The sequence below is a fragment of the Tamandua tetradactyla genome, chromosome 11 (assembly GCF_023851605.1).
Source record: "Tamandua tetradactyla isolate mTamTet1 chromosome 11, mTamTet1.pri, whole genome shotgun sequence".
NCBI lineage: Eukaryota > Metazoa > Chordata > Mammalia > Pilosa > Myrmecophagidae > Tamandua > Tamandua tetradactyla.
In genome coordinates, this window is record NC_135337.1 from 81,193,964 (window position 1) to 81,207,083 (window position 13,120).

At 65.6% G+C, this 13,120-nt stretch overlaps 1 protein-coding gene across 1 annotated transcript; it reads left to right on the plus strand.

Moving 5' to 3' along the window:
* The first annotated feature begins 1,125 nt into the window (after positions 1-1,125).
* On the plus strand, positions 1,126-11,365 carry KLF16 (KLF transcription factor 16). The gene is made up of 2 exons (XM_077121282.1): positions 1,126-1,582; positions 9,251-11,365. The coding sequence occupies exons 1-2, from the start codon at positions 1,126-1,128 to the stop codon at positions 9,550-9,552; spliced, it is 759 nt and encodes a 252-aa protein (XP_076977397.1). The 3' UTR covers positions 9,553-11,365.
* Positions 11,366-13,120: the final 1,755 nt, after the last annotated feature.

Below are 13,120 nucleotides of genomic sequence, written 5' to 3' on the forward strand. Positions count from 1 at the left end.
TCGCCGAGGACCCCCCAGCTGCCTTACTCTTCTTGTCCGAGTCCCGGGTCCCTGTCCAGGCCGGGAGGTGACGTACCGACCCCCGGGTCCCAGCAGGGCGAGGATCCTCCGGCCTCACCGACTTGTCCCAAGCCCGACCCTGCCTCGTCGGCTCCAGGCCGGCTCCTCCTCCTCCCCCTTTCCCTCCCCCCGCGGTCTCCGGCGGACCCTGGCGGACCCCGGCCCTCTCCGCCTCCAGAACCGCACGCACGAGCGGCTCCGGAACGGGGTGCAGAAAAAGGAAAACAGGCTTCCGCCGGAGCGGGGCGCCCCACCCCTCCCGTGCCCAGGCCCGGGCTGGGGTAGAACCGTCAGGGGGAACCCCTAGAGAAAGAGCAGAGGGGGTCCGGGGACGCGCGATGCCGGGTGGACCCGAGGTCGCGGCAGGAGTGAGGAGGAAGGGGCGCGCACATGGCCGGGGGGCGGGGCTGGCCGCTTCTGCACCCCCACCTCGGCCACGTGGGGAGTGAGCCCTTCCCCCCCTACCAAGGGTGGGGGCGCGCGGCGCGGCGCGCTCCTGGGCCGGGAGGGGCGGAGAAGGGCGTCCTGGGCGGGGCGGGGCGGGCTCCTGCCGGGCGCGCGCTCGAGCCTGGGGAGGGCACGCCCGCGTGGAGGAGGAGTCCTCTAGGAGAAGGGAGTGGGAGCGCCCGGAGGGCCGGGGTCCCGGGCTAGGCTCGCGCTACGGCGTGGTGGGGGTCGCCCTCCGGGTAGGGGGCGGGGCACGGCCTCAAAGGAGTGGGCGCACTCCCGGGGTATGAGCTCCGCCCCCGGAGGGCGCGTGCGCTCTTGGGCGGGCGGCAGGGAGCGCGCCCGGGTGGGGGCGTGGTCGCAGCGCCCCGAGGGGGCGTCCTCCGGGCGGGGCAGGCGGTGGCCGCCCCCGCGGGCTCCGGTGCGTCAGGGCGCGTCAGGCGGGGCGGGGCGGGCCGAGCGCGGGCGGCGGCGGCGGCGCGCGCCGGCCTCCTCCTCCTCCTCCTCCCCCCCTGCTCGCCCGCCTCCGCCTCCCGCACTCGCCGCACCGCCGCCGGCCGGACGGGCGCCCGCTTCGCCCGCTCCGCCTGCCGCCGCCCCGCGCGCGCCCTGCCCGGCATGTCGGCGGCCGTGGCGTGCGTGGACTACTTCGCCGCCGACGTGCTCATGGCCATCTCCTCGGGCGCCGTGGTGCACCGCGGGCGGCCGGGACCCGAGGGCGCGGGCCCCGCCGCCGGCCTGGAGGTGCGCGCGGCGCGGCGCGAGGCCACCCCGCCCGGGACCCCGGGGCCGCCGCCGCCGCCCCCTGCCGCCGCCCCCGGCCCAGGCCCGGGAGCCCCCGCCGCGCCCCACCTGCTGGCCGCCAGCATCCTGGCCGACCTGCGCGGCGGGCCCGCCGCCGCCTCAGGGGCCGCCTCGCCCGCCTCCTCCTCCTCGGCCGCCTCGTCCCCGTCCTCGGGCCGCGCCCCCGGCGCCGCGCCCGCCGCCGCCAAGAGCCACTGCTGCCCGTTCCCGGGCTGCGCCAAAGCCTACTACAAGTCCTCGCACCTCAAGTCGCACCTGCGGACGCACACAGGTGAGGCGCGCGCGGGACCCCCGTCCTCCCCAGGGTCCCCCCCCACCCCGGACCCCGATCCTGCGTGGCGCGCGGGGAGGCGGGAGGCGGGGAGGGGGGCGCGCCCGGGCCGCCGCCGCGCCGGCCGGGAAAGCGGGGCCTTGGTGGGTGGGGCGCGCGCGGGGGGCGTGGCGGCCACGCGGTCCGGCGCGCGCGGACGGCGGCGGCGGGGGCGGTGCGGACCGAGCGGGTGGGGGCAGGCTGGGGCCTCGAGGCGGGATCCCGTTGCGGGAACACGGGCCCCGGGCCCCGCCGGCCGGCCTCGCCGGCCGGCCTCGCCTGTTTCTTCTGCGCAGTCCTTTGGGTGGTGGGCTCGGCGGATTGCGCCGCCGACTGAGACCCCCACCTTTGCCCTCCCATGCCTCAGTTTCTTATCTACAGAGAGGGAGAAGACGTGTCGCCGCCTCCGGGTGGCCGCGTGGATTCGCCCCAGAGGCGGGGAGCGCCTGGCGTGGGGCCAGGGCGGGGGGCGCTGGGCGCGCTGCTTTCGGCTCCTTCTGCGCTTTACCAGGGCGGAGGGAGGAGCTGGCAGTGCCGGCGGGGGTGGGGTGGGGTGCGTAGTCCGGGGACACGGCGACCTGAAGGGGGACCCCTGGGCGGGTCAGGGGCGCACCACCTTTTTCAGCGTGCTTGCCCCGCCACCTGGGGAGCATGCCGGGAAGGAGCGCCCTGCGGGGGTGGTCTCAAGCGAGGCTCCTCTCCCTCTGCCACCGTGTACGGCACCCTCTCCTGTCATCCTGGTTCTTGATCTAGCCTCTTCTCCCCGGGGCTAACTCCACTTTTCCTTTGGGTCTACATGGGTTTCTTGTGCCCCTCTCCCCGCTGTGGACCACTGCTTGTCCTGCATCTGATAGTGGGAGGTGCGTGCCCTCGCCATCGTTTGTGCATTGGAGGTGTGCAAGTACTGGCAGGAGCAGGATGGGGGTCCAGGGCTATACCTGGGTCTCGGGTCCTGATGCTGCCACGACCAGCAGATGACACCCCCGCATCCCCCTCCTTACCCCACTTGGGGCTCCCTCACTCATCTGGGTAAACGACAGAGTGCTGCCTCCCCTCAGCAAGGTTTTGTGGTCTTGTGGAACAGGGGCTTGCAGTGTGGGAATAGGGTCAGTTGTTGCAAGGCAGAGCCGGGGAGGCCCATCCTGTTTGGAGGCTGGAGAGGCTGCACTGGGTCTGGGTGGGGGCATGGGGGCTCCATCTACCCCCCCCCCCCGCTCTCTTCCTGGCTCTCCCCAAGTCCCTGGGGCTCTGCCCACCTCTGGGTGCAGCCATAGGCTGGGGCGCCAGGACAGAACTTAGGGTTGAAGGTGGAAACGGCCTTTTGAGTGTGTGGGGGGTGGTCAGAGAGGTAGGTGCCCTGGGTTGCCTGGGATGGACCTGCACTCTGGTCCTTCTGAAATAATGTGGGGGTGGCATGGGAGCTCACGGACAGAGGGACCTCATCTTTCTCACCCATTGCCACCCCCACATCCGATCACCCGCCTCCAGTAATTATTTGTTCGTGGGTTGGTCAGGAACCCCCAAGAGTCTTTCTGATTCCCAGCTCATGGGTTTTGTTTTTCCAACTGCTATCCCATTTCCTGAGTTGAGTAAATGGGATGACTAGGCCACCTCCTACCTTGGGCCCCAAGGGACACACCCCTAGGCTGTCCTTGGATCCTCCACCTCCTTGGTGTTCTCTAACCCTGTGGCAAAGGGAGGATTCTGTCAGGCCGGCCACCCCCCTGGCTCACTGAGCACCCAGAGCTCCAAGGAGCCTCCCCACTGTGGTTGGGTGGGGGTGCTATGTTCTACCGCCCAGCAGGACCCACCATTGAGATCTCAGGTTCTCACCATCCAGTTCCAAACTACCCTGCCCCGTACCCCTCCCCATCTAATGTTGACCCTGGGGCCGGCAGGAGCTCCTGACTCAACTGGGTTTCTGGAACATTTTGGTTGCCAGCATGCTAAACAGCTGTTTATTCATGGCCTGGACCCCCAGGCTCCCAGAACCACAAACGCCTGTTTCAAATGAGGGTGTTTTTGCTTTGTCCAGCTGCTGGGGCTGGGGACAAATGTGGGGAGGATCAGGCCTGCCCTGGAGTCCCCGGTCTGTCATGGTGGTGCCACTGGACTGTGGCCATGGGCTTCAAGCTACCTCCTGTTTGCAGGCCTGGACAAGCCTGGGGCTCAATGGGTGAGCAGCCATGACGAAGTGTACCTACTGTGTGCAAAGCCATGCTCTAGAGCTATTAGGAGGGAGAGTCCTGCCCTGTCCCACACCCCACCTGGGGACTGCTGTTTCTAGCTCTGTAAGGGAGCACCCAACCCTGGCCTGGCTCCATTTTACAAATGAGTAAACTGAGGTATGGAACAGGTAGGGGGGCAGGCACATGGAATATGTGGCACTGTCATTGTCCCCACCCAGTTTGGCACAGGGGATTGGGAGACCAGAAGGGAAGGGATGATCAGCTCTTCGCAGGGCCCCCAGTCACGGCGGTCGGAGGGCATAACTGCACCTGACATCTCGCTGCGCCCCCACACCCCGTCCAGCCTAAAGCGTCTGGCTGGCCCTGCACGCCCCTCCCTGGCGGAAGGAAGGACTGTGGAAGCTGTGGGAGATGGTGAGGTAGTTGCCGTGGATACCGAGGGAGTGTAAGGGGGAAGGAGTGCGGCAAGGGCAGCAGAGGAGGAACTATCTCCTTGGTGCTCTCTCCCACTGCCCCAGTCTCTGGACCACCCCCCTCTAGTGCCCCCGTGGTCCACACATGGTCCGCCTCGTGCCTTCCTGGAGTCCAGGGGGAGCTCAGACCTGGAAGGGCTGGAGGGACCTCCTCGCCCACGGTCTCCCTCGGCACCAGGTCCTTCTCTGGGCTGGGGATATCCCGTGCCTTTTTAGGGGTGAGCGACACACCTGGTCTCACCCAGCTCGATGCCAGCAGCACCCCATTTCCCAGCTGTGGCAACCAAAAATGTCTCCAGTCACTGCCAAATGCTGCCCGTCTCCAGGGGGTTGCAGAATCTCCCCACCACGTGAGACCCCAAGGCTTATCTAAAAATGTGGGTTCAGCACCTACTGTGTGCATGCCGGGGACCTGGGAACCTGCAGTGACTGCAACAGACCCAGGAAACAGGAAGCTGGGGTGGGGGGCAACAGAGATGCTGGTGACAGGAGGGAAGGCTTCCTGGTGGAAGAGGCTTTTGGGCAGGCCTGAGGCAGAAGGACTCAGGTGACGCAGGGTAGGGTGTGCCCAGGGAGAGGGAACAGCATACCAGTAACAAGGCTTCCTGAGGGGCCAGAGTGCTCTGGGGGGCAGATTTTGCAGGCTGTGGTGGGGAAGGGGGAGAGCAGGTAACGGTGAAGGGCTCCACTTAATCCCAGGGCAGGGCGGGGAGGCAGACCCGGCTCTGCAGAGGAGGAAAATCCGTTTATGGAGAGGGGATTACGGGAGCCCGCCCCCAAGAGGGGGTGAGGGGAGGAGAGGGAGTGAGGTGGGCAGATCCCCCAACTGGGTCGGAGGGAGGAGCCCCAGGATGTGAGGGTGCAGAAGGAGGCTGGACGACCCCTTGTATTCCAATCTGAACAGATCAGTGGTAGTGTGTGTGGGGGGGGGTCGTGGTACCCTTCACTGAAGAGGGTCCCAGGAGGAGAGGCAGATGGGGAAACTGAGGCACAGAGCAGAAAGTAACTGCCCTGTAGAGCTGAATGAGCAACTGAGGCCCTCCCACGCTCCCGCAAAGCAGAAGCTGTGTAGGGTGGGTATAGGGTGGCTATGCTTATCTGGGGGGGGCAGAGTGGGGCGGCACCAGTTTCTTGGGGGAGGGGGCAGGGTGTGTGTGAGCTCTGGCTGGTTCCCAGGGCCTCCTCTACCCAGCCCCCTCCCTCAGCAGTGGGGTCCAGAGAGCAGCTGGGACCTACCCAGGGAGTGAGGGGCGGGTTCTTCTGTCCCCTCCAGCCAGACGGGTGTTGGTCCCCCCAACATTGTGAGGGGGTTGTGATAACCGTCCCCCCTCCCCCAGTTATATCCACCCAAGCTCCCTGATAAACGTGGCCCAGATGGGCTGGAATTGGTGAACGATACCAGCCAGGGTAGCTGGCCGCCTGCCGGGAAGAACAGCAGGGCCTTGTGTGACCTCCCGTCCCCCCCACATACCCCCATGGAGGGTACCAGTCTGGGTGGGACTGGTGAGCTGGGTAGGGGCTGGGATTGGCAACCTTGGCCCTCTTGGAGGAGAAGGGCCATAGAGCTGGGGGGGGTGGCGGATAAATGACATGATGAATGGATAGTGAGAGTACACAGCCCACCCGAGCTGTTTCTGCTCTCATCAGAGGCTCGGGCCTACCAAATCTGTTTCCACAATTATGGATTATGCACCGACTGCATGCCAGGCCCGGTGCTAGCCCCTGGAGACCAGCTGTGAGCGAAGCCTCTGGCCTCAGAGAGCTCACAGTCTGGGGCACAGATCCCAACGCACCCAGATGGAAGCATTTTGGAAACCGGGATGAGCAGCACAAGGAAAGAAAAGCCAGTGAAGGGAGTGTCATTTGCTGGGGAGGGGGCCGAGCAGTGGGGTTGGTGACAATGCTGAGCAGATAGGGACAGAAGTGGTGGTAGGGGTGACAGGCTTCAGGGCAGGGGCAGAGCTGCTGTGCTACAGCACTTGTCCAGGCGATCGCTGGGGACTGGAGTTATTTTGAAAGTGGTAGTGATGGGATTTGCTGGCAGGCAGGATGTAGGGAGGTAAGGGGTGAGAGAGGGCTAGGGAGATGTCATCCTAAGCTTTGCTGGGGACAGCAGCGCTGTTGCAGAGGGGAAGCCTTGGGTTTGAGAAATCAAGAGGTTGACCAGGATGGGGATGAGTTTAGGGGTGGCCAGGACTCAGGTAGCATTTAAGCTTTAGGTGCATGGTCTGTCTCCTCCAGGGGAGCTCCCTGAGCCGGTGGAGGAGTGAGGCAGTTCGTCCTTACCTGTGCCCCTTCCCTCAAGCTTCCGGCTCTGTTGGCCTCCATTTTTTTCCTGGCTCATTGTGAACGGCAGTGGCCCTTACTGTCCTGAGCTCACCCGGCCCCGCCTCAGTCCCAGGGTCAAGTCCACGCTGGCCCCGCCCACATGTGCCCTTGCTGTAACCCCGCCCACCCCACGCCCGCATCCTTCTCCCCGGTTTCCAGCCGGACGGCCTGGAGCCAGGTGGCAGCACCTGAGTCCTTTGCTGGCTCTGAATCGCCCCCCTCTGTGTCCCCAAATGTTACGCCCCCGCTCCCCCACTCCATAGCGTGGGGATTGTGAGAGGGGCCGCCGGGCCGACATTTTGCAGGAGATTGCCTGTCGTTGGGTGGGGGAGGGAAATCCGGCGCACCCCGCGCCCTCCACCCTGCTGTGTGCACGTGCGCTCGGGGGCACCGTGCACTGGGCGGGGCTGCCGGGCGACCTGGCCCTGGCCCCGGGGGGTAGCGTGACCACGTGAGCCTGGCGGCCTGGGTCTGCGGATGTCCCCGCCGCCGGCCTACGTGCGGCAGCTGTGTTCCCGGCGGCTGCGCATGGCCCGGCGCTGGCACCGCTGCCCGCCTTTCAACCTGCTCGCTGGGAAGTGGAGGTTGGGGAAGAGGAAAGAGAGGGGGGCGGGGAGCTGGCCCTGGCGCCCCAAATGGGGAAGTGAGCAAACTGCAGAGCAAACCAGAAGCGGGGGGTCCCCCCCTCCCCCCCAGCCTTCTGCCGCCTCCGGCCCCGTGCCCCACAAGATGGCGACGGCTCTGCCCGCCCCGTCGGACGAGCGTCCCTCCCAGGGTCTCCTCCAAAGCCAGCTGCCGGGTCCTCATAATCAGACGAACTCCAGGCAGGCCGAGGCCCCAGGGTGTGGCTGTGGTCACAGGCTCCCTGCGGGGACTCTTTAGCCTGAACCCATTCCCTGGCGGGGGACCTTGCCTTCTGGATCATCTTGGGGGGGCGCGCGGGGAGGGGGGTAATTGGGGCGGGCAGCCCCAAGCATCTGCTGTCTCCTCAACAGCCTGGGGGTGGCTTCCTGCAATTCAGGAGAGGGGGGAGGTGGGTTCAGTCCCCTCCCTGGCCAGTCCATCCCCTAGCTGTGCATGTGGCTGGAAGTCATCCCGTAAGACACCTGGAGGGGGCGGGGCGGGGGGTGGGGGGGAGCTTGTCTTCTATGTTCCGGGGATGGGGGGAGGGGAGGGGAATTTCCTCCCGGCATCCCTAGGGGAAGGTGTTCCCCCCTTCCTGCCCAGCGCAGCCCAGGAGAGGCTTAGAGCAGAGATGTCACCGCATCGCTGTGGGAACTGCCCCTTACCTCCCTCACTCCCCAGCTCCTCACCGGGGTTCCCACTGACCCCAGCCGAAGGACCCTGTCCTGTTTCCCTCCGCATCTCTGTTCCCACCGGTTAGCATGTTCCATGAGACAGACGGGGGTTGGGGGGGGGCGGTGTGTCTGGGTCACCGCAGGTCCCCTGTGCCCGTCGTGGAACCCCCCGTGTATTGCCCCTGAGGAGGTCATCTTCACGGCCATCTGATCCCGCTGTGGCTCCCTCGGGGTCGGGCCCAGTTCTTGTTACCCGTGGGGACCTGATCCTCCCCTTTCTCCACGCTCGTGTGTGGTCGCCCCGAGCCCACAAGTCCAAGCCGGATTCCCCCCCCACACACACACACACGCACTGGTCCCCTTCAAACTCCCAGGCCCCGGAGGTGCTTTGCCCCTCTGCCCTGGGCGTGGCCGGAGAAGGCCAGAGCCGGGTCCTCCAGCGAGGGGCTTGTGGGCGGATCGGGCTCGCCGGGTGGCTCGGGTGTCACGCGGTAGTGGGGGCTCAGAGGCCAGGACTCCAGGCGGTGGGGGCAAGAGGCGTGCGGGGATGGCGGTGGTGGGTGGGGATAGGACGGGCGCGGTCGGGCCGGGCGGTGGGAGGGGTCTGCAGAGGAAGTCGTCGGGTGGTGGCCCGCCCATGCCCTGCGCCATCTGCCCCTTGAGGGCGGGCCTTGTCCAGCTGGGGGTGGGTGGGTGGCCTCTCAGGCCCCGCCCCCACGCTGCGCCCCGCTCCTCCCCTCTCCGAGTGTGCGCGGCCCCTGGCCCAGCCCTGGGGGGGCGACGTAGGGTCCATTTGCATAAGCAGGGGCCGCTCCAAAAGCCCAGCGCCCCTGCAGGGGAATGTGCATGCCAGAAAGAAGCTGTGGTTGAGGGGTGCAGAAGGTCTACTCTAGGCGATGGAAAGGCTTTGGTTAGGGATTGTTGGTGGCACGGCCTGGTGAGTGGAATTGACACCGCTCAACTGGACGTTCGAAAGGGGTTAAAATGGAGCTTTTCGTGTTGGACATGTTACCACAATACATTTTTTTAAAAAGGAAAATAGGACTCAGAAGCCCCGAATTGCCAACTCAGGCACATGGGGAGGGTGGCGACAGGGGGCGGCTCTGGACGTAGAAGTGGGGGGACTTGAACTTCATGTGCAGGTGGTACCTTTAACCATTGGGGAAAGTCACAGGATGATCCACTGTTGTCGTCTCCGCACGTTGAGGGATGTTGAACCCCACGGCCCAAATTCAGCCAGGCCCCTTGGAGATCTGGAGGGGGGGTGAGCCCGCGGCCGCTGGGCCAGGCCTCCCCGTAACGACTGACCGCCGTCTGTCTGTCCTCTGCCCCCCTTTCCAGGTGAACGTCCCTTCGCCTGCGATTGGCCAGGCTGCGACAAGAAGTTCGCGCGCTCGGATGAGCTGGCGCGCCACCACCGCACGCACACCGGGGAGAAGCGCTTCCCCTGCCCGCTCTGCACCAAGCGCTTCACGCGCAGCGACCACCTGACCAAGCACGCCCGCCGCCACCCCGGCTTCTACCCGGACCTGCTCCGCCGCCCCGGCGCGCGCAGCACCTCGCCTAGCGACTCGTGGCCCTGCAGCCTGGCCGGCAGCCCCGCCCCCAGCCCAGCCCCCAGCCCAGCCCCCGCAGGCCTGTAGGGGCACGGGCGATCCCCACCTGTGAGTCCCGACGAGGCCGCGGACCCCAGGATGGGGCCCGAACTGCTGAGGGCAGCCTCGGAGGTGACCCTGGGAGGGGTGTGTGTGTTGTAAAGCCACCATCGTTAACTCTTTTTGTATCTGCGGGGGGTGGGGGAGAACCCCCCCTCCCCTCACTTTCCTGCTTCTGCTCCCACCCCCCTCCCCCGGGCTGGGGGAGAGGCCTCCCACCCAGTCTTCGGACTCAGCCCCCATGCCCGTTCCCTGCGAGCTGGGGATGAAATGTGTAAAGAGCCATAGATGAAGGGGGGTTACTTTGGGACCCTACCTGTCCCCCCACCAACCCTTCTCCCCAGGGGTCCCCCACCCCACCGAAAGCCATTGGAGATGTTCAGGGAAATGGGGTGCGGCCCGGCCGCCTCCTGTTCGGGTACTCAATCTCAGGTGTCCCCGGTTCTGCCCCCTGCCCGTGGTAAGTGCAGCCCAGCTATCCCAGCCCAGGGAGATGGGCTTGGGGGAGGGGGCTGCCTTCGGGTGCTGGAGGATTTGCTTCTAAGACTTGGGGTGGGGAGGGCCCGGCAGATGGTGCCGGGAGCGAATGGCTTTATTTATTTCCCTCTACCTGTGCTGGCCTGGGGGCCTCGCTGCCCCCTCCCCTCACCCTCCCCAGGTAGAGTCCCCAACTTTGGCCTTCCAGCTTGTGACAATCACTTCCCTTGCGCGGGGGGGCCTGCCTTCCCTGCCTGACAGGTGGCGGGGCTGGGGCTTCACTCTGCTCCCCACCCTTCCCCAGTCCCCTCCTACCCTGGGTGCCTGGAAGGGGCGCCCTTGGCCGGCTGGTTGAGGCTGCCTTCCTGCACCCTTGCGGTGTGGTTGCCTGGCCCCCAGTGTCCTGGGAAAGCTCGTATTTTTGGACCGGGTAGAATATTTTTTCAGGCGCCAATCCCTAAGTTCTGGGCCCCCCAGTGGGTGGTCCCTTGTCCTCAGGGGCTGTTAGTATGTGTGTTGGGGAGGGGGGTTTTCTGTGGCCTGAACTTGGGGGTGGGGTGGGAAGTTGTCTCCAGGTCCCATTGTGTGGGAGCTGTGGCTTCGGTGGGATTTGTTTTTGGACAGAGGGGCCCAGGTCCCCTGCCTCCACCCCCACTCTGCTTTCAGGGTCTGCCCCCTCGTGGGGTGTGAGAGGTTATCTGTCTGGGACCCTCGCCTCTGAGCTTTCCTACCATTGGTTGGGGGACAGGGGATTGGGATGGTGCTGCCAGGCACCTGACTGTGTGGCATCCCACGTTCCCGGTCCCTAGGGGGCATGGGGGTGGCAGGGGAGCCCCTTTGGAGCTGGACTCAGGCCTTCCCCGTCCAGCCTCTGGCCCTTGGTCTCCTGGGCAGGTCCTTGCAGGCTGGCACCTGTGTCCTCAAACCCTGGCTATGGGGGAGGGGGGCCAGGGCCCATTTTCTGTTGTGTCTTTTACTGGATGTCCCTTGGGTGGGTCCCAGCCCCTCACTGGGGCCTGTCTGCTGGTGAACCGGATTGGGTGGTCTGTGGGCCCAGGAAGCTCCCTGACCCCTCTGCATTCTCCACTCCCTTCCCCCAGTGTCCAGGGACTTAAGAGGCCTGCCCTCCCCCACCCCCTCCCCCGGGGCAGGCATTTGGACCTGGCCCCAGCTACTTAGCCAGGATCTCTCAAGATGGGGACAGGAGGGAGGGCCCCCAAGGGACCTGTGCTTTCCAAGGGTGGGCTCCTCCTCCCCTTCTCTCCCCCAGGCCAGGCCTCTTCCTACTTGTATTTAAATTAAACGTCCTCTTTTCTAAACCCTCCTTCCAGCGTCTGAAGTGTCTTTTTTTTCATTCCCCGGGAGGGTGGGTTCTCTGAGCCCCTCGGTCCACCCGCGGATGGGGCAGGTGGGCTGTCAGCCTTCTCCTGGGGAAACTGAATCAGTTGGCCGGTAATCCCTGGACTTGGCGGTGGTCTTCGCAACTCCCTTCTGGATGGGACTCCAAATGACACCCTCCCCTGCCCCCACAGTCCCCGGTGCAACCAACCCTTGGGCGGCCAGGCTGCTGGGGAGGGGGCTGTCTGCAGCACGCGCTGCGGCCCAGTGTCACCCACGCCTGGCGCAGCTGAGGGCCCCCACCTCCCCCCGCCCCGTTACCCCGTTACCCGGCAACCGAGGCGCAGTGACACGGTGCCCGGGGGCGTCTACCGCCCACCCTTTTCCCAGGCTGGCAGGGGCTGGGGGGGCCAGTGGCTCCATAGGGCTCCTCCCAGGCAGGTCCCCGGATTCCCCCAGCCACGCCCCTACCCCGTCCATGTAATGAGCGCCTACTGTATGCCAGCCCCGTGTAGCCCCCACTTCGGGTGGGGAGAAGCTACCGAGAGCGTGGGGTAGCGCCCCCCGGAGCATAAGAGGCTGGTGAGCACTTTGAAACACCTCCTAGGAAAAGTACACTCCAGAGGTCCCCGGAGCCCCGAAGGCTCGTGGGGTTTGGGTAGGGGGAGGGCAGACGCCCCCGCACCACACCCACCCTCCGCAGGGGCTTCGCCTGATTCCGGCCCCCGGGAAGATGGAGGGAGGCCTGCCCTCTGGCGGCCGCGGCAGGGATTGCACTTCCAGCTCCTGCTCACGGTCGCCCCCTCCCCACCGCCAAGGTCGCCCCCAACCTAGGCGCGGGGCTCCACCCTCTCTCCTTCCCCCGATAACTGCTTCCCTCCTACTTCACCGATTTTTCCCTTTCTACCGGATGGCCTCCTCCCCTCCTAGCTCACAGACGTGGGATCCATCGTCTGCCTACCCTCGTCCCTTTCAACTCCTGCCGGTTTTCCTGCCCATTTGCCGCTGAACTCCCGGAAGGCGTGGCCTCCACTCGCAGCCTCTCCGTCTCTCGTGGACACGTTCCCTTTGGATTTTTAATATTCCACGCAGCCCGCAAACTACTGACCCAGATCCCCCCGGCTCCCCGACGCTGGCAGATTCACTGGTTCCGTCTTGGTTCTCGGGCTGGCCGGGTCCGACAAGGAGCCCCCTCCTTCTGCAACCTCGAGGACCCCTGACATTCCCCGTCCCCTGCTGGATCCTGCCCTACTCGCAATTCTCCACCCCACCCCCACCCCCGCCCCATCGCAGTCAATGCAGTGTCAGCCTTCCAAGTACAGGCCCAAATCCTGAAGTCCTCTTCGACTTCAATCCATCTCGTCACCTCCGGGTGCATCAAACTTCAAAATATCTAGAGTCAGCCACCTGTCCCCACTTCCACAGCGGCCACCCTGGCTGGTCCCCATCACGGTCACCTGAGCCAGCACAATCGCCTCCGCCCGGATCCCGGAATCAGGGCCAGTCCTCTTCTGCACACAGCGCTCCAGGGCTCCAAACTCCCTCGGAGTCAAAGCCCACTCGCTCCCTGTGGCCTCCAGGGTCCTGCACGACTACCTGGTTCCCTCTCTCTCCCCCCTTTCTCCCGCTCTCCCCATCGCTCCCTCCACTCCCGCCACAAGGACTTCCCTGCTCTTACCCAAATACAACAAGCACGATGTCACCTCTGGGCCTTTGCAAGTGCTTAACGTCTAGTCCAAAG

Coding starts and splice junctions, on each gene's coding strand:
- KLF16 (XM_077121282.1), top strand. CDS start 1,126: ATGTCGGCGGCCGTGGCGTGCGTGGACTACTTCGCCGCCGACGTGCTC. Junction 1,583..9,250: donor GCACCTGCGGACGCACACAG/GTGAGGCGCGCG, acceptor CCCCCTTTCCAG/GTGAACGTCCCTTCGCCTGC.